Source organism: Colletotrichum aenigma, assembly GCF_013390185.1.
Source record: "Colletotrichum aenigma strain Cg56 chromosome Unknown KSG_Cg56_contig09, whole genome shotgun sequence".
In the NCBI taxonomy this organism is placed as follows: domain Eukaryota; kingdom Fungi; phylum Ascomycota; class Sordariomycetes; order Glomerellales; family Glomerellaceae; genus Colletotrichum; species Colletotrichum aenigma.
The window spans coordinates 2,318,458-2,345,135 of record NW_023500915.1 but is presented as its reverse complement, the minus strand read 5'-3'; the positions used below and the strand labels follow the sequence as shown (position 1 = coordinate 2,345,135).

Here is a 26,678-nt window from a genome sequence, read left to right as displayed (position 1 = left end):
AAGGCGGGGATTTCTTCAAGTTCAGCGTTACCCAGAAACGAGTCTTGATTCTGTCTACATCCGAGAAGTCTGTCCTTCCAAAACATATTCAACGCAAGCCAGATTCATACCCATTTGGGATGATGCGTCCTCGGCGGCCTTTTGTGAGGTTTGATAATTCCTACAGGCTGCAAGTCATCTCAACGGTCGTCATCGGCGCCCCAATCCTCTCCGAAACCCTCTGCAACACCCCAGAAACACCCTCCTCCCTGCCCATCTCGACGTTCATTGTCCTGCCGCCAGAATCCTCACCTTTATCATCCCTGCTCTTGGGCTTGAAACAACTGCCCCACAAGAAATCCTGAGGCGCATTCCCGATCTCCTGGTCTCGACAAATGCCCACGACCGTCACTCCCCTTGCTCTCCCGCTAAGAACACCGCCAGTAGGTGTTCGTGAAAGCAGTCCATGGCTTCGAACGCGTTTTCCTTAGTGCAAGTCCCCAGCCTGTCCTTCCATACCTCCCCAAAGAGTTTTGATATTCGGGCAGTGTTATTTGGCTATCCGGGCAGTGTTCACACACACGTAAATCCGTAGCTTATTTCTAAAGCGACTATATTTTTTATTCTCACTTTTATCGTTATAATTATTATCGTCGTCGTTATTATCATCGTCGTCGTCGTCGTCGGCGTTATCCTTATCACTACTTCTATCGTTCCCTCTACCGAGAATCGCGAATTATAGGGGACACTGCCCAGATAGCTGACTAACACTGCCCGACTAGCAAAAATCTATGTAGATAGGGAGAAAGACTGGCTCTGGGATGCATTGCGTTGACAAACCGTTTCTCAAACTGATATCCCGCCAACATGACCACATGGGCCGGAGTGCAAGTAACCGGTGGCATCACTTATCCAGAATGCCATTTAATCTGATCAAACTTAGTAGTCCTTATAGGGCATCTTTCTAGCGACTTAGGTTTGAAATTTCTCTTGCGACAGTCAGAATGGGCGGGCTTGACTGTGTAACATGTGCATTTCTTTATAGTACGGCAGTCAGCTGCAAATCCGGGGGTTGCACTGAAGCAATATTCACGTATTAAATGATTGGTGGACAGACATGAGCAGGTTTTGGGGTCAATCAACTTCAAGCCAATACGCGGCGAGGATTCCCGCTTGTTAGTTAAATCAGGCCATGGCTGTGAACACCTCCGCAATCCTGACTTCCTCGAACGGAAGACCGGTTAGGTGTTTTTGTCCTTGTGCAGCACCGCGAACTTCAAATCTAGGAAGAGTATTGAACTGCCTAGCATGCCGTGTAGCCGGCCCCGCCCCGGAGCAACCAATAGTTCTTGGCATGGCGTTGTCAAGACGGCGTTCCAATCTCCGCGAGATATTTTGGTGACATGTCTGTCAATTCACCTTGTCATTTCTAGGCGAAACTGTCTTCCCCCGTTCGCCCCGCCCCATGTTGCAAGTACAGGCATCCCAAAGTTAGTCGGGCCAGAACAGGGCGCATCCCGTCCCGGGTTACCCGTCAGCCCCTCAACTCCCAAACCTCTGCATTCGGGACATTTCGTAGAGACGTCAACTTCACTTCAACCCATCACGACTTTTGAGTGAGAGGCAGTGTCAAAATGCGCCAGAAGCAGGCAGCGCGGCGCTTGTGGCCTGTTCTCGTCGCTTCAGCGCTTGGGCTCATCGCATACCGAATCTTGTGCCCATCCAAAGTTGGCTTTGGAGGAGATGCGACGGGAAGCCCTCTAGACTACGCTGCTGAGTCTAGTCCTATGAGCAACCGAGAGCAGGATTTCGACAACCTTCATCTCACCGAGGAACAATGCCAGGAAACATTCCCGGGCTTGACGAAGGAGATAGACCTGGCCGTGGCCCAAGGCTCATTCCAGCTCAACATTGACGACGCCTCGGCGTCCCTGCTAGGGCAGATCAAGAACAACAAATTGCTCATTATAAGAGCTCCAAGACCAGTTGACATGTCCGACCAATGGAGAGAGGTCTGTATGCCGTGATGAAGATCCGAATTACCCGGGTTATGTGAATCATCACGACAAAGCAGTGGCTAATAACTCCCGCAGCGACAAAGAGCCGCCCTTCACCAGATCCACCGAGCCATCCTCACTTCACCAACTCGACTTCCAGACACCGTTTTCAACCTCTACATCCAAGATACGCCCGTATCGAAGTCTTGGTCTCATAGCAGACCCGCCATTGCGTCGTCCCCAAGACACATCTTCCCCATCCCCCACTTTGCTTTTTGGGCCTGGAATCAACCGTTCATCCGGTCTATCACCAACGCTGCTGCCGCAACTACCAATATAGAAGCCGTCTTGCCTTTCCATAAGAAAGACCGCCGAGCCGTCTGGCGCGGTACGGCTTGGTTCAACAATGGTGCTAGCGCAAATCCAAGATCGAGACAGGAGCTTCTGAAGATCGCCAAGGATGCGAAATGGGCTGACGTTCAGGCGTTGGAATGGACGAACCAGGGAGAGGACGCAACGAATGCCCTCAACATCGAGGACTTTTGCCGCTACAAATACATCATCCACACCGAGGGCGTGTCGTACTCGGGCCGTCTCCAGTTTCATCAGCTTTGCGAGAGTGTTATTCTGAGCCCGCCTATCGAGTGGATGCAGCACACGACGCACCTCGTAAAGCCGGTCTACTCTAGTACGCTGCTAGGTTCTGCAGAGGCCAACACCGTTGAAAGGGAAAAGTCACAAAAGCAGCAGCAGGGACGCTACCCATCAAAGAGAGCACAAGAAACGTGGCCGGCCACGTTTCGTCCGGAAGAGGCAAACATGGTCTTTGTCAACCCGGATTGGTCGGATTTGGAGTCCACGATCAGCTGGTTGGAGAACCACGCAGACGTAGCACATGGCATTGCAAAACGGCAGAGGGGCTTGTTTGCTGGACGCGGATACTTGAGCCCGGCCGCGGAAGTCTGTTACTGGCGGGCGCTTATCCGAGGCTGGAGTCAAGTGGTACATGCTGATGAGGCCATATGGGAGAACAGCAAGGTGACGCCTTGGGAAGAGCTTAGTGTAAGAACTGAGAAGGTTCAGCAGAGGTCGTGATATTGTTTGCCAAGATGGATTCGTCGATAAAGCACCACTGTGCAACAGGGCGCGGGACTTGGCTTGACAGGGTCACATCAAAGAACGACGGGCAACTGTATCACTGCTCTTGAACATGTATCACTGTCAGTGCCAGGAAGACCCAACAACAAGGAGGCCGCAACACTAAGGCTACCCAAGGACTCCTTCTCGGGATTCGACTTATCAATAACGGAATCGATGCCGCCGGGATTGAATGTCTCTCCGTGCCGACTGGGAAGAGCAATCAACCTCTGGGAATGAAGAGGCAGGGAACCTTTGGAGCTTGGACTATACCGACGGGTGTCTTTGGGGCCCGAGAATAAGAACCAAGACCTCGGCTTACCGGTTTGTTGGAAGCTCTGGGGCTCAATTCGCACAATATTCCGGGAATGACATGGGCTTGTCATTGTCTCGGCCGCGCAGACTTTGGATGCCTGCCGGCGACATCCCATGCAAGATTGACGGAACACAGGGCTTTGAACAGTGGGGACTTGTGTCAATGTCAGGGGTGGTCCAACAGGGAGTTTGACATTGCGGTGGGAAACATTCGGATACCTGTACCAACATCTCCATCTGCTCGGGATGGGACCTCAGGGATCAGAGTCCGAGGGCGTAGAGCCGAGTGACCTGATTCCGTAGCTTGCTGACGGATGACATGTTACTGATCACTCGGAAAGAATGTTTATTGTTTCGAGTAAGATAGCAAGGGCTAAGAAGAGAGAGAGAAAACATCCGAGCATCGCGAACGCAACCTTGCCTAGGGATGACGGGCCAAGACGCCATGACAGGAGGAGTATCCCCGAGAAACAATGAATGGAGTAAATCTGATGCAGATCGCAAGATTCTTCTGGGCCGCTGCAAACAGATTCCAAAAACCAGGTACCGTGAGTGCTGTGGAGGAAGGGCTTTTGCACGAGGCCGTCACCGTCCGTTTGGCAAGGCCGACACCGGCCATGCGGACGATAGGACTGTGCGACGTCGTCTCATGCATCTCGACGAACAGAGCCGTGGAGTCTGGCTCGGCAAACTGCTGACAGCATGTTACTGGTGGTTGTGTAACAGAGCGAGTTTGTGACATATGAGCGCCATCATGCAATGCCTGCTCGAGACAACACGAACCGGGCCTCTGGAACGGGCAGGTCTTTTCCCGACGGAAGGGGAGTAGGACGGGCTTTTTTTTGGTTTTTTCTTGCAGGAACGATGGTGTCTCAGCATCAAACGAATCACGGGGCTCCAAGAGAAAAGTGTGCACGAGGCGAGTGAGACATCTGCGAAATATTGGCGGCGGAGACAGAGAGACATGGTGTTGGTTGGAACATGGCCTGTGGGCATGCGGCTGTCTGTCACCAACAGGAACTTTTGCACCGGGACCGTCGTTTCCCCTCTTTCTCTGCCTCTCTCTTTTTTCTCTCAGGGCATTAATAGAAGGGCCCGAGAACCTGGGATGAGCATCTCTGCGGCGCAGCGCCCAGGCCCCAGGCAGCGGGCAGCCATTCAAGTGGTGAAGACGGGCAGCATGTGGCTGTTGGTGCACATCACATCACGTTTCCTGCATGCCCAGAACTGGCTTTCCGTCCAGCCCGTCACACCGTTCTTTCGACGCTGGCGGCCGTCCTGTCACGGTCCAGACTCACCCTTCAAATGATTCATGACTGCCGGCTTCTGGCAACACAACAACGCCGCAAATGTAATTGTAATTGAATCCTTCGAGCCGGTACCAGAATGCCTTCACCCGGAACGACCTTGTTTCTGGCAAAAAAAGTCTGGGCTGGACGGACATTGCGTAGGGCATGGATCAGCCGTGGCACAGAGCACCGTCGCCCGGCCGGAGCAGAGAGCTCTCTCAGAGCGGATGTTACCCCAACTCTCTCCACCGACAGGCCATGGCTGCTGGCTGGTTATGCGAATCATATCCTGTCATCCTATCAACGCTTTTGGCCTGACACCACTTCGCGCAGCATTTCCCACCGCAAGGGTGCCCGCATAGCTAACTGGGTCTTGGTGATATTTTGGTGTTGGACCCAAATTCACCGTCGTCTTCGCTTCCAAGGGCAAGGTGAGGGGGAGCAACATGAGGGCTCGTTTACGATTCTATTCCCTTCTCCTGTCAGATGTCAGATGGATCCTGGGATGGCATGTCGGTAGACCGCCGTCCTCTCGTTCCGGTTGGTGAACCCAGCGGCCGACGTGAGGAAACTATCTGTGAAATTTGGTCAGCAGTAGTCGGCAACTTTTCCTCATTGATCTGCGATCCACGTTTAACCCGGCGCAGGCTTGTTTTGTAGTTGTGGCACCTCTGCAAAGTCCCCTTGCTTTTTCTTGTTTTAATTCTGGGCCTTCAGTACCTCTGTACAGACAGGTTGTTGTTGGTTCTACTCTCACGCACTGATGCATGCACCAGGCTAGGTCTACGTATCTTTGATTTTTGGTTCTTTTTTTTGCCTCCTCCTCTTTTTGACGCAATTGATGCAGCAACAATCCACATTGGATGCGTCCTTCTTACCTTAGGCGGCTGCACGCAACGCCAAAGGGTGTTTAAGCCCCCTCTAATGCAGAGGCTCAATCTAGTTTCCAGCTCGCCCGCGACTCCGGTCGAAACAGAGCTCACCTGCTATCCGCTATTTCGTCCACCCCTGTTGCTTGCTCTCGACAGCTGTACCCGGTAGCAAATCGGGGAGGAAGGCGACTGAGGGGCCTCATTTGTCAATTCCGCGCTAACTGGTCCTTTTCCATATCTGTACCTTGCTGTATATTGTACCTCGGCGCAAGCTTGGGTTGCTCTTGGGGGGTTTGCTCTGTCTGGGTTCCAGTTCCAGCTCATTCACAGCCAAACGGAAGCCATGCAGACGACGAAGAAGGGGGGACCCAAATCAAAGAAATCCAGGTCCCAGGGTCCAGGGTCCGCCCCCCCAGGGTTGTGGAATCGTATCAGTCGACACCGAGTTCCAACACCAACAACAGCAGAACCAACCTATTGGGTCCTCCCCCGTGTTTTCGTTCCCGCCTTTCCCGCCCTCGCGGATTCAGACCGACTCAGGCCGTCCCAGGTCTCCGGGTCGAGCACGAACACTCACACACCCAGACTCGCTCCCTCTGCTCTACTTAGTACACAAATGCCACGGCTCTCCCCTCCCTTTCCATTACCGACGCCCCAATCTCTCATCTTAAACTTTGTGTGTCTCGGCCGGCGTTCAATTGGCGTGCTGCGAGCCCTTGAGTCGGATCGAGCCTCTTATCACCTTGATTCTGATCTGCGATCCCGAGGTCGTTCGATTCATTCCTCTCTGATGCCCGACCCCTCCGTCCCTAGTTAATCTTGTTGTCTTAATAACCAAGGAGGTGAACATTAGCCGGGAACTCGACCTGTCAGGAGACAAATACGTACCGCGAGACAACATCAACGAGCTCCCCCAAGGAAACTTTCTTTGTTCAACAGCCACCACGAGCGATTGCGATTGACTTCACGTTCTCCACTTGTTCGCTGAGGTCTTCGATGGCCCTGAACTTGACCGCAATCGTCCTATCGTTCCGAATCCGTCACCTCGACTCATAAAAACTACCCCTTTTCTCATCAAGCTCGACCCCGTCGTCGTCACTCGACGCTCTCCGAACTTTTTTTTTTTTCCTCCCTCGGCTCAGGTCACGAGCTCAAGTCATGGCCACCAATTTCTACCCTCCAGGCGCCGTCAACGGTCGGCTCCACGGCTTCGAGTTCACCTTCGAGTCCACCCCCGACAAGACATCCCTGCACGATAGCTTTTTGGAGCCCGATGTACGTAGAAATCCTCCGCGCGCCTGTGCGGGCCTGTTCATTTGATCTGACTGTTCGTCCCATGTCACTAACAAGCTCATGTTCTTAGCCCGACCCTCAAGAGGGGTATGCCTGCCATTGATAAGTCAATTCGCAAGCGCATGAGCTAATTCTGTAAACTAGGGAAACGGACTCTTTGCCGGATAGCGTGGAATGCTTTCCTCGTCACTTTGGCAGGACTTACCACGCTTACCAGGCCGGATGTAAGTCATATCGATCCGACCGTGCCAGGTTGAGAATACTCACATGAGTCGCAGCCTATGTATTTCCAAATGATGCAGCCGAGCAAGAGCGATTAGACCTTCAATCGCTTGCACTTACGGAATTATTCAATGGCAGACTGCATTTCGCCCCGATAAATGAGAAAAGCACACCCAGACGAATTCTCGATGTGGGCACAGGAACGGGGGCATGGGCGATGGATATGGGAGACAGCTACCCAGAAGCTCGCATTATTGGAGTAGACTTGTCACCTATCCAAAGCAATGCTGTGCCACCAAACGTTCATTTTTACATTGAAGACGCGTAAGTGAGTCTGTTTCCTGTATGAGAACTTATCTAACTCCACACAGCTCCCAAGAGTGGGCATGGCCTGACCCCTTCGATTACATACACACACGCGTCCTCCTCGGTTCATTCGGCGATTTCAAAACTGAAGTTATTCAACAATCGTTCGACGCTCTACGCCCGGGTGGCTGGCTCGAGTCTCAAGACTTTAATGTCGAAGCGATCAGCGATGATGGAACTCTGTTGCCAGACAGCCCTCTAGCTCGCTGGGTATATGACATGAACCACGCAAGCGAGCTCATCGGACGGCCCTTGGCTAGGGCGCATCTGCTGAGGCAATGGTACGAAGAGGTTGGGTTCGTCGATGTGCATGAGCGCGTGTTCAAGATCCCATTGAATGGATGGGCTAAACACCCGAGACACAAGCATGTCGGCAAATTATGGGAACAAAACTTTCTTGATGGGCTGAGTGGCTTCAGCCTGGCTTTGTTTACGCAAGTTTTGGAGCGAAAACGGGCGGAAGTAGAGGTAAGCATTCCCTTAGACCGTTACTCTCCTACCATAAGCTGACCATATCTGCAGTTGTCTTTGGTAGGCGTACGAAAAGATATCAGCAACGTACAAATCCACGCTTACCAGCACGTTTGGGTTGTATGGGGCCGAAAGCCATATCCAGAGGAAATCGCTGCAGCCGGCCCCTCCGAGGACAGCATGGCTGAATGACGATCAAATGACTTGACGACCTTTTTATTTTTATTTTTTAATTTTAGATTTGTTTCCCATTGATTCAGCAGCGAAAGTCATAGCGCGTTACAAGCAGCATTTAAATGACCAGGAGAGGACGGGACCTCCCAGGAAAAGGCGTCTGGAAGGCATTCGCCTTTGGCGTACAATGTTTCAAGACGAATGCGAGCGGACGGCATAGATATTCCTGTATGATGATGACTACGAGTATTTCAGCACAGATACCATTCCTCAATTTTCATTTCTGCCACCTTGTTTCCCAAAATCAGACTTTGAGCAGCATCCACCCCAACTGCTTCGCCTTTTCTTCTCCAACGAGACTCAGCAGCGTGTCCTTCGTCAAGAAGTCATGATCGCAAAACTCGAACCCAGGCACGGCGACCTCAGTAATCAAGAGCCCCTCGCTCGCCTCCTTCTCGCCATCTCCGTCTGGCAAGATGAAGCTGGCCTTACAATCGCCTCCTTCAACGACCCACTGCAGCCTTTCCCCGGCGGCGATGTTCTTGCCGACGACGAATCTCTCGATGCTGCCGTCTGCGTGGATGAGCACATATCGACCTCGTCCACTGTGAAGGGAATGCGTGATGCGGCAGCGGTTCCGGTGAAAGCGGCCCACAGGTGAGGACGGAGTAAGGCAATAGAAGATGTTGGATGATAGTGTGCGAAGAGTTGGGACGAAGCCGGGCCGGTCGAAGCCTCCGATCATGCCGAGGGTTACCGGGTTCTTGGGTGTTTGAGGGAACGTGGACGCTACGATGGTCTTGTCCCGATCTGTTTCGGCGAAGAAGCCACCTTCGAAGTGTCGCAAGAGGGAGAGGGACTTGATTGTGCTTTGGACAGAGGACGGGTCGTAGGGGAGTGGAAGAGAGGATGGGGTTAGGACTTGGTCGATGATAGGAAGAGAGCCCATCGTGCTTTTCCTGAGACTATGTGACGGTTGAACGAGCTATAGAAGTTGAGGTGAGAAGCGTACGAGGTCGAAAACAGATCAAGACGGAACGATTCGAGGGAAACTTTTTTTTAGCCAAAGCCTGGTGTTCATTCACGGATTTCAACCTCAAGATAAGCTACAGCTTACGGCCAAGACCTGCGAAACTACCCAGACTAGACAGAGAAGCGACTTATCACATATATACAAGACGCCCGCAGAGAGCTTCCGAAGTACCACACCAAACGGAACCCCTGAAAAGTCCCGACAGCCTGCTAATGTTAGACAACCCATCACCCCCAAGGTAAAGACATTTTGTAGATAGCTCGCGTGACTTAGTAAGTCCGTTGCGGTTTTTTATCTAGAGCGTAGCTCCAGAGGTAAAGCGTAGCTCCTAAGGTATAGTAGAGTAGAGCTAAAGGAGTAAAGTGAAGCTAAAAGAGTAAAGTGAGGGAGTTATAATTATAACTCTTAGTAAAGCGTAAATACAAAAATAATATAAGGGATTTCTTTATAAATTAGTTGATTTTTTAATATTTTTTATAGATTAATTAAATAATTATAATAATTTTTATTATAAAAGAAGAAATAATTATTAATATTATTTTATAATATATTATTTATAATATTAAGGTAGATAATAATAAAATAAATAGTAATAATAGCATTATAAATAGAAAAAATCGCTATGAATAAATATTATAATTAAAAACTAAATATAATAAAAAACTTTATATAATAACTTTTTAGAAAGGTTTTTAGAGAATTTTTAAAAAAGAGAAATAAGTTTATTTTTATTATTAAAATTATAAATAACTTTAGAATAAATAATTAATAGTTATATAATAATTATTATTATAAAAATTAAGTAATTATTTAACAATTATTAACTATTAATTTAAGTTATTAATTTAATAAAAAGTTTATTAAATAAATAACTTTATATTTATTTTATTTATTTTGTATATTTATAAATATTTATTTATATTAGTAATAAATATTTAATTTTATTTATTTATAACTTAATAACTTTTTCTTTCTTTTTATCTTTTTTACTGTTTTACTATTAATTAATAACTATTTTAATTTATTATTAATCTATAGATTATATTATTAGATTATTATTAAACTATCTATAACATGGTTTATCAGCCAGCTGGCCGGACCAGTCAGCCAGACGTTTTTTTCCCACATACATAACAACATCTAGTATTTCTCAACCATAACGTATTAAATCAACTACTAGTTGTCGCTATCAGAATCTCCTGAGGGTTCGACATCTTTGGAACAGGTTTGCGCGTTATGCCCAGTCTCACCACACATACTACAGCGTCTCTAAGCTAGCTGGGCTCTCTTTGATGGACCCCCCTCGTCGTCCTCTTAAGGTGCTGGACGTTTCCCTTTTTGTTTCCCTTTAAGCAAAACCTAAGATTCCTCTATACTAAGTGCCCCTCTAAGCTAGACCTGCGTTCTTTTAGCCCTCTAGCGCTTAGTAAGTGCTATATTTACATCCTTAAGGGTATAAAGCTGATCAGTCAAAATAGTGATTAAGTGTGCTATTACTTATACACCCTTTAATAATTGCTTAACTGCAGTAATAATTAGTGTTAATAAGCTTTTTTTAATAAGCAGAGATATAACTTTTAATAAAGTTAGACTGTAAGATAGTTTGTTATAGGTTAGAGGGCGTTTATAACTACTAAGGTGGAGGTGTTAAAGGGATAGCTATAGGAGGTGTAGGTATCTATAAATATATATTAAGCTTTTTAATAATATAGTCTAAGTCTTATAGTGAAATTCTAGTGCTTTAGAAAGCAGACCTAATGTTTTCCTTATTAAAAACCTTATTATAGGCCTAATAGAAGGCAATAAAGAACTTAGACTTAGTGATATGATTTATAGAGGCTCTAATAAATTAGTTGATTTTATCACTATATATATATTTTAAAGGCGAATAAAGGGTAATATCTAATAGCTGTAGTAGATATAATAAATATGCAGGCATACTAATAGTTATAATATTATTCTGCTTATAGTAATTATTAAATTTAACTGATAAATAGCTTTTATAGCTATTAATAATAAGCATCTAATAGACACCTTTTATTTAGTTCTTAGTATGTTTATTAAAGTGTTTAATCTAATTAAGACTTATCTAATTATCTATCTATCTATTAGTAGTAGGTTTGATCACTTAGTTACTTAGAAAACCTAATTCTATAGTCTAACTAATAAGGTGATATACACCCTTAATAATCACAAACAGAGGGATACACCACCTACCTAAATTAATATATTTAATAACTATAGCCTATTTATAGTTGCTAGGCTGGATAGACTTTGCTTTGCTGCGTTAATTAGCATATATAACTACTATTAACATAATGATCATACCTATTATAAAGCTAGTTTCTGTCACAGGCTAGAGCCTGGATTGATATCTCCGGCTTCGCCGGAGCAGTTACCAAGATCCAGCTCCGTTGGACCCACTATTCTGCCGCAGTACGCCGCCTAACCCAGCCTGCTTCACCGCTGTTAGGTGCCTACTCTTGTAAAGTCCTTTCTTCCTTCTTCAGCTTAGAATAGTTAATCGACAGCACCTCTATGTTGAATAAGCCTAGGGGCCAGCCCCTTATAATCTATATTACTATCTCTTATATTAAAACTATTAATAGTATTATATTTAAAAGAAATTTTAATTATAAATATTTCTACTATAATAAAACTAAAACTATAAGAGATTATCTTAATAATATGTAGCGTTATATTATTTAATATATAATTTAGTTACTAAATAACGCTTTCTTCTTTATTTATATTTAAATATAATATTTCTTTATATTTTAAAGAGTAATTAACTTATTTAAGCTTAGAAGTTGATATAGATTTAGATAACATGGTTTATCAGTCAGCCGGCCGGACCAGTCAGCTGGACGTTTTTTTCAAAACACTCTTACGTCCAAATCACTTAAACCTTTAACGCATAAAATCTTAACAACCATAATGCTAATCTACACCTAAGAAGACAGAGTTATTCTTGCGATTAAAGCGATCTAATCAACACACACTGCAGGTAATAACTTAAGTATTTTATATGCTGCAAAGACCTATAATATCCTAAAGAGCACCTTCGCTAATAGAATAAATAACTAACTATAACATAAATAAGCTTAACCCTAATAATATAAACTTAATCTGATTAAAGAGAAAACACTTCTCTAATATGTTATTAAATAGGATTCCAGAGGATTTCCTTTCTGCCTCAGCAGTGTGGAAGATATAGCTAATCTCCTGCTGTGAGCCTGTAATAGCAAGCCTGTTGGCAAGCAATAGGCCAGGCGGTTTATGGACTCACAGCCTGCTCTGAAAACCAAGTTTAATTATCTATACGATTATTAAAGGGCTCTTTAAGAAGATCCTGAGGTTATATCAAAGTGGTTTGCGCTATTACGCAATATAATAGCTAAGTATGGCATCTAAGAGGGGGACCTATATAATTTTGATGAAACTAGCTTCATAATAAGCATAATCACTATGTTAATAGTGGTTATACATACTGATTAACACAGCAAAGCAAAGTCTATCCAGCTTAGCAACTATAAATAGGCTATAGTTATTAAATATATTAATTTAGGTAGGTGGTGTATCCCTCTGTTTGTGATTATTAAGGGTGTATATCACCTTATTAGTTAGACTATAGAATTAGGTTTTCTAAGTAACTAAGTGATCAAACCTACTACTAATAGATAGATAGATAATTAGATAAGTCTTAATTAGATTAAACACTTTAATAAACATACTAAGAACTAAATAAAAGGTGTCTATTAGATGCTTATTATTAATAGCTATAAAAGCTATTTATCAGTTAAATTTAATAATTACTATAAGCAGAATAATATTATAACTATTAGTATGCCTGCATATTTATTATATCTACTACAGCTATTAGATATTACCCTTTATTCGCCTTTAAAATATATATATAGTGATAAAATCAACTAATTTATTAGAGCCTCTATAAATCATATCACTAAGTCTAAGTTCTTTATTGCCTTCTATTAGGCCTATAATAAGGTTTTTAATAAGGAAAACATTAGGTCTGCTTTCTAAAGCACTAGAATTTCACTATAAGACTTAGACTATATTATTAAAAAGCTTAATATATATTTATAGATACCTACACCTCCTATAGCCAACCTTTTAACACCTCCACTTTAGTAGTTATAAACGCCTTCTAACCTATAATAAACTATCTCACAGTCTAACTTTATTAAAAGTTATATCTCTGCTTATTAAAAAAGCTTATTAACACTAATTATTACTATAGTTAAGCAATTATTAAAGGGTGTATAGGTAATAGCACACTTAATCACTATTTTGACTGATCAGCTTTATACCCTTAAGGATGTAAATATAGCACTTACTAAGCGCTAGAGGGCTAAAAGAACGCAGGTCTAGCTTAGAGGGGCACTTAGTATAGAGGAATCTTAGGTTTTGCTTAAAGGGAAACAAAAAGGGAAACGTCCAGCACCTCAAGAGGACGACGAGGGGGGTCTATCAAAGAGAGCCCAGCCAGCTCGGAGACATTGTGGTATGTGTGGTGAGACTGGGCATAACGCGCGAACCTGTTCCAAAGATGTCGAACCCTCAGGAGATTCTAATAGCGACAACTAGTAGTTGATTTAATGCGTTGTGGTTGAGAAATACTAGATGTTGTTATGTATGTGGGGAAAAAACGTCTGGCTGACTAGTCCAGCCGGCTGACTGATGAACTATGTTAACTATAATAATAATATTACTAATAAAAACCTCTTTAAAACCTTTAGCTAAATATAAACTAGCTTATTAAGTTCCTCTTAATTACTTTACATAATAATTAGTTTATTAAAGTAATTACTAAAAAGTTATAATAAACTTAGATAACTATAGTAATAATATTATTATAGTTAGAGTTAATAGTTAGATATTAATAATTAAGTGTTAATAATTAAAAGGTTAAATAGTTAAAAAAGTTAAAATTAAATAATTAGGTAGTTTAAAGCTATTATTAATATTTACTAAAATCTCTCATAAAAAGCTTAATTTAAAATATTACGCTTCTAAATAGTTAAATAATAATAGTATATTTTCTTTCTCTTTTTTTTTTATTATTGTTTTATATTATCCTTTAACTTTACTAAATAATATAATAAAATTGATAGTATTTTATAGCTTCTAAATAGGTTAATAAAACTATTTAGTAATTAATTTAATTGAGGGAGAATAAAATGAAATTAGCATTTAAAAAAGCTTATAAAATAACTAATTTTTATATAATAATAAGATTTAATAATTATATTTCTACTATTTTATTATATATTTATTATTATATTTTCTAAACCTTTTATTATTATAACTTCTTCTTCTTTTCTTTTTTAAATAATACTACCATACTATATAATAAACTTCAATAAACTAAAAAGCCTTCTAATATTTATAACTTCTTCAGTTTTAATAATAGTAATTATCTTATTATTTTACTAATTTAATTTTAATATTAATAAAAGTTTAAAAGAAAATCTCTTTAATATTACTATTATTATTGCTATTACTACTAATATTATAGTTATTATTATTTCTATTACTAAAGAGGATAATAAGATAGCTAATATACTTATAAAGAGTATATTATTTATTTATTTTTAATAATACTATTTAATATATAATAGCTATTACTAAATATATTAAGCGTATTTTACTTCCTTATTTTAAGAAGCTAGTTATTAATATAGTTTAAAAGCTTTTTAACTTCTTTATAAAATAAAAGCTTACTATAAACCTTTACTTTTATAATATTTTTACTATTAAGAAAACTTAAAATATTTTAGCTATTATAATCTAAGTAGTTAGTAATATAGCTTCTATATCTTACGTTTAATATATTAAAAAGTAAGGCTTATAATTAGTTTATATTATACTTTCTCTTATTACTATTAATATTACTAATGGTGTATATATTAACTATTATTTTAATAGCTAAAATTATCAGTATTCCCTTAAAAATATATATAATTATTTAACAATTATTATTAAGTTTTAAATAATAATTATTATATAAATACTAATTTTTATTTAAATAGTTTAACTTTCTCTCTTATTTTAGCTATAAGCTTAATATTAGCTTTAGCTTTATCTATCTCTTTTTCTCTTCTAATATTTAGTTACTTTTATCTCTTTATATTTATTAGCTTAAATATTAAGTAGTTTAAAAATAAATGCTTAACAATAAATAAAATTTAGCTAGCTAAAACTAAAGCTAAACTAAATATTTAGAAGTTTATAATAGTTTTAATATATTTAAAATATAAATTAAAAAATTATATAGCTTTTTAAAGATCTTATTATTATTACTATTATTATTATTATTACTATTACTATTATTATTATTATTACTATTATTATTATTATTATTATTATTATTATTATTACTATTATTATTACTATTATTATTATTATTACTATTATTATTACTATTATTATTATTATTACTATTATTATTATTATTATTATTATTATTATTATTATTATTATTATTATTATTATTATTATTATTATTATTATTATTATTATTATTATTATTATTATTATTATTATTATTAGTTACTACTATAAAAAAAGAAAAAAAGCTTAATTTATTTTAATTTAAAAATATTCTCTATCCTCTTTAAAAAAATAATTCTTCTATTTTAAAATATATATTTTAATTACTACTTATTTTTACTACTTATTTTATTACTATAAATAACTTCTTTTAAACTTTTACTTTATTATCTAAGAAAACTATATTAGTAATAATAGTTTAGCTAATCCTAAGCGTACTTCTAGGATAGAGGCTTAGAAGCTACGCTCTAGGAGTTTCGCTAGAAGGCCCGCCCACTAATCCTCCAGCGTCCGCAGTCTTATAGAATTAAAGAGATATAGGTAGGTCTAAGTGGCACCACTTATCATCACAGAAGACCCATACTGTTCAGGTGCACCGCACCAGTGAGCCCAAACTGTCTGTATGCAACCGCATTAAGGTTGTGAGGAAGATCCAGCGAAAAAATACTGCCAGTTCTAAAATTTCGGAAAGCTCGGGAAACACTTTGAAAATCTGACGTGGGATTGAGCAAGTGTTGATGAGGGAGTTGGAAATAGGATCATTGGCCCAGCCACACCGTTCTCACGTTGAGCTGACGTGTGGCGCAGCAGCTTGTGCGCCACATTTCTTATCGTTATCGCCGGCCAGTGAGCTATCCTCCGGATGACAGCATCCTCGGGCGTCTGAATTCGATCACGACGAACACCAATACCAGCCGCGAAACGACCCTCTCCTTCCTCCAGGACACCTTAACTGGGGCGCACAATCGCGCAGACCGATTCTGAGGACTGACTCCAGCCGGCGCACGTCGCGCGCCCAACCATGTCATCCCTCCTCCGCGCTCTCCGACCACCAGCTTTCCGAGCAGCATGCCTTCGACCGCCACCCCCTCGGCCGCTCAATGGGACCTCTCCCATAAACTCTCATCTTGCGCAAACCAGATCAGACTCAGCGACGCCAATATATAGACAGACCCGACCCTTCTCCCAGACCCCGCGTGCTCCTCAAGACCCGCGCGACCCCCGCCGCCAAATAGACTACGACTATCTCCAACGACAGTACCACGAAAACCGCATACGAGCGGCCAGACCCCTGTGGTCAGGCAAAAGTGACGGCCGGATAGGCGTCTTCGAGCGATTCCGCCGCGCCGCGACGTCCCGGGGCACCGTAGGCACCGGCGTGATAGCCGGCTCCTTCCTCGCCGCCTGCCTCTTCTACTTCTACAACCTCCAGACGGTCCCTGTCTCGGGGCGCAAGCGCTTCAACATCTTCCCGGAAGACTACGTCAAAGATATTTCCGCCGAACAGGTCCGGCGCATCATCCACGAAGTCGAGTCCCAAGGCGGCCGTTTCCTGCCGTCATGGGATCCCCGCGCCAGGATGGTAAAACGGGTGATGGAGCGGCTGATACCTGTGTCCGGGATGGAGGATCTGCAATGGGAGATTCGCGTGATCGACGACCCCAGCACCATCAACGCGTTCGTCCTTCCCGGCGGTAAAGTGTTCGTTCACAGCGGCATCTTGCGCGTGACGAAGAACGAGGACGGTCTGGCCGCCGTGCTCGGCCACGAGATCGCGCACATTATCGCGGATCATGTAGGCGAGCGGATGAGCTCCCTGATCGGGCCCAACATCCTTCTGGGAGCGTTATTCAGTATCTGGCTCGCGACACCCCTGGCGCTGCCTATGGTCCATTACTTGGGCGGTGGATTGATCGATTTCATATTCACACTGCCAATGGGCCGTTTGCAGGAGAGCGAAGCAGATTATATCGGCATGATGCTGATGGCAGAGGCGTGCTATGATCCCAGTGAAGCCATTGGTCTGTGGCAACGAATGGACCGTATGGCCAAGATGTATCGCCAGGACGAGATCCCCGAAATCCTGGGTACACACCCTTCGGTGCGTTACGGCCCCATTGTGTTCAATATCTTTTGTATGGCTGACAGTGTTCCGGCAGAATGAGCATCGCATTCAGAAATGCATCGAGTGGCTGCCGAAAGCTCTGGAAAAGCGATCTGCTAGCGATTGCCAAGGAACTGCAAGCTTTGCGGGGCAGTTCAGGCGAGCCCTGGATCTGGGTAATCTGATCATTGAATTCTAGAGCATTTCCCTTTACCATACCCTATCATGGTAGGTGTTTGGCGTTGAGGGCATAGAACCGCGGAGACGATAGACGAGACCTTGGATTGAACGCAATCTCATGAAACTATGCGTCATTGTTATCATCAAAATCACATTATAGCCTAGTAAACTTTCATATATGAGATACCACAATACTTCAACTCATCTTCTAGATCGTTCCTTTCCACCGCATCGTTTCGAGCAACCTTGCATGCAAGCGAAACAGACTCGTCAGATACCCTGGCATCCTTGACAATGACATACCGCCGGGAACCGATTCCAACCATGGGAAAGAAAGAATTTCAGGCGCGTGAAAAAGTCTAGGCAGTCGCAAAGGTAGCGGAGCCTCGGATCTGGGCGCTGCTCCTCCCCCGGATCTCACGAGCTGAGAAATCGTCGCCTCGTGATTTGCTCCCGCATTCACCCCAGGCCACCAAGCGGTCCGGAGGCGGAGCTCCCCCAATCAGCGGACAAATGACGTCGTCCGACGACCCCTGTTCGCGCATAGATGAGCCGAGGTAAGTTGACTCGTGTACCGCTAGATGCAACACGCGCGCGCTGCTGGCTTGCTCTTTGCCGGTGCTTTGCAGGGCCGCCAGCCAACCCCCAGTGGCCCGATACGCTAGGAAACGACACCGACAAACCCCCGACAACCTTGGCCCATCTCACCGTGTCTTTTTCCTTACATCTTATCAACCTGCAACTCACCACTTCATCTTCAGCTTCTCATCTTCACAGCAACTACCTCCGCAAAGCCTACTCAGCGTCGTACGACATCTCGCTAATACATACACCGAACCGCGTCACCCCCTCAAGTTCTCCCCAAACACAGCCGCCAACATGTCCAAGACCTTCACCACCGCTGAGGTTGCCCAGCACAAGACCGAGAAGGACATGTGGCTCATTGTCGAGGACGGCGTCTACGACATCACTGGTGAATTCCTCTCTTCCTTATGCTGTAGAAGTTTCCCTCCGTCTTCCCAACATACTGACCATGTCTCGCAGCTTTCCAATCAGAGCACCCCGGTGGTGAGAAGATCCTCAAGCGCTTCGCCGGCAAGAACGCCACCAAGGTCTTCTGGAAGTACCACAACGAGAAGGTCCTCGAGAAGTACGGCGGCAAGCTCAAGATCGGCACCGTCGGTGAGAGCGCCAAGCTTTGAGATTCTCATCTCGCCATAGCCGTCTTTGTTTCGGCATCAATTGTTTATGTATTTTTTCCCAGTCTCGCGACAAGAAGCGACTGTACTTGATGGATTCTGTGCTGGGACTTTGCTATAATTTTTTTTAACGACCTTTGCATTGGGCTTTAGCGCTGTGAGACACGACTTTCTGGAATGGGCTCGGGGCAATGGATTCGCATCGAAAATGAGCCAGCAAGCCCGGTGTCCGTTCGGTTGGCTGGGATCGTGGGGAGGAGCAACGGACGTCAAGCCCATGCAGGACAGTAAGATCTGTCTGGTCTAGGGGTTCACGTTAGGCGGACGTCGGAGTCCGGGAGCCGGGGTGAGGCCATCGATGGCTCAGACGCTATCGGAGAAGTGGCCCAGGAGGCTGGAGTTCAGCGAGGATCACTGTTGTGCTTTGGCCGAAACAGTAGACAAACACTAGACGGCCCAGCTCTGCAACGGAATAGATGTCGAAGACCATGTTAAAGTCAATCCTTTGACCATCGGAGTGCAGCTTCGAAACGTTTAGTCATTAATATGTCTTGGCCCGTTAAACTATATGCAGCCGCTGCAAAGGGCAGTGGTGAGGTGAAAAATTATCGTGCAAACCCTGCCGCAGCGTATCCAAACCTCGTGGAAGCAAAAGCGCGCGTACCCAGGTCCCGTTTGCCTCCCATTCCAAGGGCAGTTCTGTCTAGATTTTATCATTGTCTGGATTCCGGTCTCTTCCTTCGTCCATCTCTATGGCATCCTCAATAAGCAAGATTGTCGTCCCCTCTAGTATCTTTTCTCCCCTTCCCATGTCATAGAGGGTATAATGCAATTCGTCGTCGTGCGTTATACAAACGAAACAAAGAGAAAACTTCGATGTGGCAGGCCACTCCTGCCAGTGCCACGCCGCCCTCAAGAGGCGGCAAGCTTCGTTCTTGAGTTGAAAAAAGAAAACTTCGTGAAAACTCATCATGTTCCTTGCAGCCGGATTAATAGCCGCCGATGAGAGAGTCGTCATATCTATCAGGGCTGCCGGTGCCGCTACCATTGGCACTATCGCTGCTCGAGAAGTAGCTCTGGTCGATACGGAAGATCCAATCCATCTTGTCGCGCTCGCTGCGCCCGGCAAATAGCCATGTGTTATCAGTACCGTAAATGGCGAATACGCCAGCTTGCAGTCGTTCACTCAGCCGTTGGAGGCCACCATTAGGTCCGGTCTGAGCGCCACCTGTGCCTGTGCCAGTCCAAATGCTGGAGATGACACGCCCTGAGGCTGTCCGACGGTGACTTGGCCGGAACTCCTCGACGCTCCCGTTGGCTTGCGAGCTTGTGTCGTCGTCTTCACCCGACAAAAGGCCGATGACGCCAGGTTGGCTGTCGACGCGCGAGTTGCGGAGACTGACAATTGCCACCTCATCACCGTCAGTGACGGAGTGGATATGAAGGTAGGGTCGACGCAATTCCACAAATCTCTTGACCCATCTTGTTGAACTGCTGTTGGGTACCAGCAAGTAACCACCCTTGAGAACCTTGGGGTTCTTTGGAACTCTGATGATCGTGGGAATCAACATCGGCGCGGCAGGTTCGGGTGCAGCGCCATCGGCTGGTGGATCAGTGTTGGCTGGGCTGAGAATCTGCAACAGAGGATCAGGGTACTTGTTCCATAGCTTGAGGCACCTCTCAACGAGGTACTTCTCCCGCTCTGGCATTTCTGGCTCCTTGGGTTCTTCAGGTTCCTGTACCGTCGCAGTCTCTGTCTCGGTCTCTGCATCTTGTTGTGGAGTGTCCTGATCATCTCCATTCAACAGGTCGTCCTCTGGGACTTGTGAACTCTCTGGGGTGTCATTCAAGAGGTCGTCGTCGTCATGATCAAAAGTCGGCTGCGGAGGTACATCTTCTTCTTGAGGCTCCTCCGCGGGCTTCACCCTAGGCTCGGGGAGCCCAATCTTCTTAAGCAGTAGCTGCGCGGACCCGATTTCAGCGATACGCCTTCTCTTCTTACGAGAAAGAATAAAGTCGCTAACAAGAGAAACCCCGCGTGGTGTCCAAGTTGTGAGCTGCTCTTCGCCCTTCACATAGTCGTGTTGACTGCTCATTCTCCAAAGGTCGCCGATTCTCTTGATAGGCGCTGGACGCATCGAGAGAGTGAAGATGGCGCTGGTGGCGTGGACAAACCGAACACTTTGCCACAGTGCAGAGAACATGGACGTCTGCCTCACGTATGATCTGGACATGATTTGACAGCAAACGTGCATGGCGAACTTCATCGGCTCTGCAAACTTGCTGGAGCTAATCTCCCAGGCCACCGTCATCTGCACGCGATACTTGTCTGCGGTAACCCTGTCTAGCAGTAAGGAGTTGTGCAGACTTGAGTCCCACTGACCGGTCAGCGTAATGCTGCGGGTACCGTTTGCGTTGTCGCGGAAAGTAGGCTTGTTGGCAAGCTTGAGGGTAATTGCCGGGGATGTCGAGCCCATGTCTGGCGACTTTCCTGCCTGGTCCAAAAGTTGGATCTTGCCCACCCTGAGATTCATAGCATCATCCCAAGGCAGAGCATCGCCAGAGCTGTGCGTGATGTTGATGGCGATTCGGCGCTGCAATCCTTGGTGAAGGTGGAATGTGCCGCCGTCCATTTCGCTTGTCTGAGCGACTTCGACCGGAGCATACTCTCCTTCCTCGTTGAGCTCAAGGATCTGGATCCTTGCCAGCATGTCGTGTTTCTCTTCCGTGAAAAATTGAGACTCCGCAATGCGAGCGTTCTTGCCTTTGCCTCGAGAAAGGGGCACGGCATCTCTCATGTCGTCCCAACTCAAGAGTTTATCCAAATGCATAGCCGAGACCTTGGCGAAGATGGCAGCTCTAAGAGTGACGGTCTGCGGGCTAAAAAGAGGGACGCTCATGCTGTGCACGCTCTCAAAACGAATCGGGCCTTCATCGAAATCCTTGATCATTTGAGTGGTCGTAATGCCGTCCTCCTCAGAGACTCCGGGGATGAACAGTTGAGCGTGCACCTCGGTACCTTCTCGCTCAGCGAAGCCGACCATTTCGTGCATAACGACGTTGAACTTGAGAGTGTTGGAAGGCGCTCTGGCGTGAGATGGCTCCAAGGAAAGCTTGATCATGCCAATGGCATGGGAGGTATGAGGAGACAGAACGTCCAAGGCAAAATCCTGGACTCTGCTTTGGAAGACTGCCTTCAATGGGACGTCAACCTCCCCAACCAGAGTGTACTGCGGCATGCAAGTCTCGACAAACGGATTGTCGAGGCTGAGATGTTGGGCATACTCAGGCTGATCGAGATATTGGTGCATTTGCCTCATCTGTCGAACACGGTCATGAAGCTTTTCCAAACTCCAGAGGTGAACAACGCTGTTCTTGTAATCAATAACACGAACGCCAATGCACGGCTTCTGGGCTTCGTCAAGCGCAATATCGTCGCCTTCGCCAGTCAACCCATTCAGGACCATGTCATAAGAGGAACACAATGAGTGGCCGACGTCGATGACCGTAAACTGGAACACCACCCCTTCGTCCAGCTCGTTGCTCATAATTTGTGCCTCCTTGAGTGCAGAAGCATGCTGAAGGACCGCTTCGGCCATGCGCACGTAACGCCTGGTCCGCCAGTGCTTCACAACTTGTCGAGCAATCTCGAGCTCTTCGTCTGACAACTTGGGGTTCGCCTTTGGCCGCTTGAGTGGATCCATTTTCTCAAGCTTTTCCTCGAACTGTCGGCGCTGGACCTCAAGTTGTTGTTGCATATCTTCCTTGATAGTCTTCAGAGTCTCCTCCATGCGGACCTTTTCCTTCTTTATCTCTTCGACCTCGACGTTGGCTGCTTCCGCAGTCTTGAGCTGTTCCTGGTACTCTTCTTTCTGCCTGTCGAGCTGAGATTGCATCTCTTCCCGCACCTCTCGCATCTTGTCGTCGACTTCTCCTGGCTTCGGTGTTGATGGCATGGTCAGAGCCGTGTCGAGTGAGAAGTTGTCGATCGTGCCGGTTGACATGTACTTCTCTCGTATAGGGTAGGAAGTGACTGATTCCGTGTCGTCATCTCCATCGCGTCCATTGACACGCTCTGCACGAGCTCGCTGAATCCCTTCAAATAAAGCATTAAGCTCGTCGTCCGTAAGACTCGCCAGGTTTTGGTTCGGTCCAAGGATAGCCTCTGCTGCCTCGCGGCGTGCAAAGCTCCAATCGTTGTCACGACCTGGGCGGAAGGGAATTGGCGAGTCCGGCCTGCTGTCACCAAAGTCTGAACCAGCCTTGCTCCAATTGCGCTCATGACCCGGGCGAGGGCTGGCAGCTGGCGTGATTGCCTTCCCTTCGAGACCCTGCAACTGACTTGCCGTAACAGACTGGCGGAGAAGGCTCTTGTCGGCGCGCTCCTTCTGTGCCTCCATCGGGTGATTAAAACGGAAAATGTGGAAGTCGCCTAGGATCACACGATAGCCGGAATGAAGCTGCTTAGGCTCTTCGATCCGTTTTCCGTTGACCATCACGGACGCGCCTTCTCTCGGGATAATCATGACGGTACCGTCTTGCTGATTTTCGAAGGCGCAATGTTCGTGGAGAATTCGCGTCCCGTTAAGACGAATATTGGCTTGATTTTCGGCATTGGTGTCCATGTTTCCAACTGTCGTCAGCCCTGGCTTGAGATTATACACAAGACACTCAGCGAGTAATGGATCGTCCGAAAGGTTAACCAAGTGAGGCATCTTCTTGGGCGTGGACAGCCCAATAAAACCTTTTTCGATGCTGATGCCGAGTTCCTCGAGAGCAGCCTCACGCTCTTTGTGGATCTCTTCAGTTTTTTGCAACTTCTGCTCCCAAGTCTGATTAAGATCCGATAGCAGCTTCTCACTTTGGTTGAGTTGCTCTGCGATCTCGGCCTTGGATACTTTCTTGACGGCACCATCCGAAGACGTGATGGAGACGAACTGTTTCTCCAGGGGCGTGCCTTCCGGATAGACCTCTTCAGCCGTGATAGTACCGCCGCCGGCAGCTGCGCCAGAGGCTCCTGGAACTCCACCGCCGCCCCCGAGTTGGCCCCTCAATAGAGCTAGTTCTTCCTTGAGCTCTCTGATCATGCGGGCGTTGGCGTCCTCGTTGACCACGGCGTGGTTCTTGATTCTCTTGGCTGAATCGGCGTAACGAAGTGTACTCAAGGTTTCGTCGTAATTGATGTCTGCCGGACTGATAGCTGCAATCATGGCTGTCATACTGTTTCCACCTAACGAGTCTTTGAGCAGCCACGTAAGGACACTGTCTCTGTACGGAACCTGCCCACCGGCGCCCTTCTTCTTCTTCCCTGTCGAGATGTCCGCAAGGGCTGAGATGACACGACCCAAAGAGGACAGCGATCTGTTGATTTCCGCACCTTCCTTCAAGCGAGCACCTGTGGCACCCGTTGAGGTAGCTCTTTCTGAACCGGCCAAATCGACTAGACTGATCTTGGCTACCTTTTCCATCTCCATCTTGGTGTCGGGATCGAACCTTTTTTGAGTGAGCATCAGGGTAAAAACAGCGTGACTTCGACTGGATGTCTCGTTCATGTTGGTCGCCGCAACTGTTCTGGCCTTGTTGCCTTCATCCATCAAGTGTTCGATCTCCTGAAAGCTGCCAACAACCAACTTGGCCAAGTCTTCAACATAGGGACCAGTGGAAGGATGCTCGCGGACCTTGAGGTTGCCCTTAGTTGACGGGTTGAGCAGATCCCTCACACGTTCGTTGTAAATTTCGAGATATGACACCTCAACAGTACAGCGCAAGTGCTTGTCCTCCTGAAGTGCCGAGATTCTCCTAAACATATCTTGGCAAATGTTCGGGATGATACCAACTTCCTTGCCGTATCCCATCATAGAGTAGGATTTTCCGGAACCCGTTTGACCATAAGCGAAAATACAGTTGTTGTAGCCCCCGAAAGCATTGTCGAGAAGGGGCTGACCGAGGTCATCGAAGAGGTTGTCTTGACCAGCATAGTGGTTATCTTTTCGGTCAAAAGACCAGTATGATCTATCGAAGGCGAAGACTTTCTGACCAGAATCCTTCTGGCCCTTTTGTTGAGCATCGGATGGCGGGGTCAAGACCGTCTGGTTATCTTTCATTTCGATGATACATTTTGAACCCCGGTCAATCTCTGTGTCGCGTCAGTCGGTGTCCAGTCGATTTCCTACCGTCGTTGCCCGCCGTGCTGTAGCGGAAGCGTCTCTGGTACATACCTCGACTGTTAAACGGTCTGACTCTCACCACCACCTTAATGTTTCCACCACCGGCTGGAGGCATCTTTGCGATTGGTTTGGGGGCACCTGCCGCCCGACTTCACGGCACAGATGTTGCCGGTTGTGCGGAAGGCAGGTTCTCTGCAGTAGCCGACCGCGATGCCGTCCCGACAGAGACCTTCAACTCCTGCCACTATGTGGCAGCGAGGCTGGAATCGCTATAACGTCGTTTTCCTGTGTCGTCGATAGCCCCTTTCAGTAGGTGGGCGATATCATTCTCCGGGTGTTGAGGGGCGGTGGGCTATCTCGGCGGGCAACCGCGGATCGCTGGGCGTGATTCTGTCGTTTTCGACGGCCAAGCACTCCAAGAGGTGGTCACTGGAATGACGCAGCCAGGGGCCCCGCAAACAAGGTGGTCGCTTCGGCGGTCGAGCACACGAGGTCTTCCGTGGACTCTCGCAAGGCTTCGTGAGCGAAATGGAAATCGTTTCGGGGTCGTAGGGTCGTGATCGCGTAACACAAAGGGGATTTGTCGTTGAGCAGAATGCGAAATTACGATTTGGTACGGAGTACTTCGGTGTCAACAAAATCTCGGAAGGAGGACGCGGTCGGTCGCGCACCGCATGACGGCCCTCTGCAGGGAAAGAGTGTCGCTTGATTGGGTCGGAAATTAGCTTCGCTCAGGGTCATTTCACGTGCTGATGTGTTCAACGGGGTGGTCAACAACGGCTCTCATTGGCCTCCGTCTCCCTGACATAAGCAGCGCGAACCGTGGTGGCCCGCGCGCTTGGCGTCGACGGCTCAATCCCAAATGCAGGTACAAGCAGACTGCTCGATGCCTTTACCATTACATCAACTCAAATCCAACATGACGAGCAGACCAGCATCCAGGATGGCTCCATCAGCGTGTCCAGATACACTCAATCGTCGTCGAATGACCCACATCTAGCCTTACGAGAAACGTCAACATGGCTGCATCACAGCTGGCCTGGCCCTCAGCCCCGAAGACTGCTCTCAACAACCGACTTAAGGTTACGGCAAGATCCTTCGCTTGAAACCGCCCAGAGGAACTCAAGAACGCAGGCGCCTCGACCGTCGTCGAATCAACGCCTATGTTTGGATCTCGTTTTCGCAATTTGCCAGCAGTCGCAATAACGTGTTGCCGCAGCACTCACATTCCTCCTCTTCTGAATCTTATGCCTTGTTTCTGAAAACCATCTGCATCCATCCGGGACAGTTCATCTCATCCTGGGCAGCCTTCTTGGGCCATCCCTGCCGAACCATGAGCCAAACGCGTCTATCCGCCTGTCAGCTCGTGTTCGATACTGACGAATTGGGAGGTGTGCCAGCGGACTTTTGTGCTCTCACTCACCACAGCACCGTTCTCAACTTCATTCAAATCGCAAGCCGCCATTCCCTTGTGTCTTGGTTCAGTGTCCAAGCGGACTGTAGCATCACTTACCTTTTCCGCAAAT

General features: G+C 46.2%; 6 protein-coding genes across 6 annotated transcripts; 4 read left to right on the top strand and 2 right to left on the bottom strand.

Moving 5' to 3' along the window:
* Positions 1–1,613: 1,613 nt before the first annotated feature.
* CGCA056_v013286 (uncharacterized protein) lies at positions 1,614–3,071 on the top strand (the record flags this gene model as incomplete). Its single annotated transcript, XM_037328530.1, has 2 exons — positions 1,614–1,991; positions 2,073–3,071. 2 exons carry the CDS (start codon positions 1,614–1,616, stop codon positions 3,069–3,071), a joined length of 1,377 nt encoding a protein of 458 aa, XP_037173131.1.
* A 3,676-nt stretch (positions 3,072–6,747) lies between these two features.
* On the top strand, positions 6,748–8,133 carry CGCA056_v013285 (Secondary metabolism regulator LAE1; the record flags this gene model as incomplete). Its single annotated transcript, XM_037328529.1, has 6 exons — positions 6,748–6,864; positions 6,953–6,969; positions 7,027–7,106; positions 7,161–7,428; positions 7,476–7,938; positions 7,993–8,133. 6 exons carry the CDS (start codon positions 6,748–6,750, stop codon positions 8,131–8,133), a joined length of 1,086 nt encoding a protein of 361 aa, XP_037172977.1.
* Positions 8,134–8,419: 286 nt separating this feature from the next.
* On the bottom strand, positions 8,420–9,064 carry CGCA056_v013284 (Uncharacterized protein; the record flags this gene model as incomplete). The annotated part of the gene is made up of 1 exon (XM_037328528.1): positions 8,420–9,064. One exon carries the CDS (start codon positions 9,062–9,064, stop codon positions 8,420–8,422), a length of 645 nt encoding a protein of 214 aa, XP_037173267.1.
* A 7,459-nt stretch (positions 9,065–16,523) lies between these two features.
* oma1 (Mitochondrial metalloendopeptidase OMA1) lies at positions 16,524–17,805 on the top strand (the record flags this gene model as incomplete). Its single annotated transcript, XM_037328527.1, has 2 exons — positions 16,524–17,603; positions 17,662–17,805. 2 exons carry the CDS (start codon positions 16,524–16,526, stop codon positions 17,803–17,805), a joined length of 1,224 nt encoding a protein of 407 aa, XP_037172976.1.
* Positions 17,806–18,665: 860 nt separating this feature from the next.
* CGCA056_v013282 (putative cytochrome b5) lies at positions 18,666–18,988 on the top strand (the record flags this gene model as incomplete). Its single annotated transcript, XM_037328526.1, has 2 exons — positions 18,666–18,759; positions 18,831–18,988. 2 exons carry the CDS (start codon positions 18,666–18,668, stop codon positions 18,986–18,988), a joined length of 252 nt encoding a protein of 83 aa, XP_037173494.1.
* Positions 18,989–19,974: 986 nt separating this feature from the next.
* Positions 19,975–25,267, bottom strand: CGCA056_v013281 (Kinesin-like protein; the record flags this gene model as incomplete). Its single annotated transcript, XM_037328525.1, has 2 exons — positions 19,975–25,121; positions 25,204–25,267. The coding sequence occupies 2 exons, from the start codon at positions 25,265–25,267 to the stop codon at positions 19,975–19,977; spliced, it is 5,211 nt and encodes a 1,736-aa protein (XP_037172974.1).
* Positions 25,268–26,678: the final 1,411 nt, after the last annotated feature.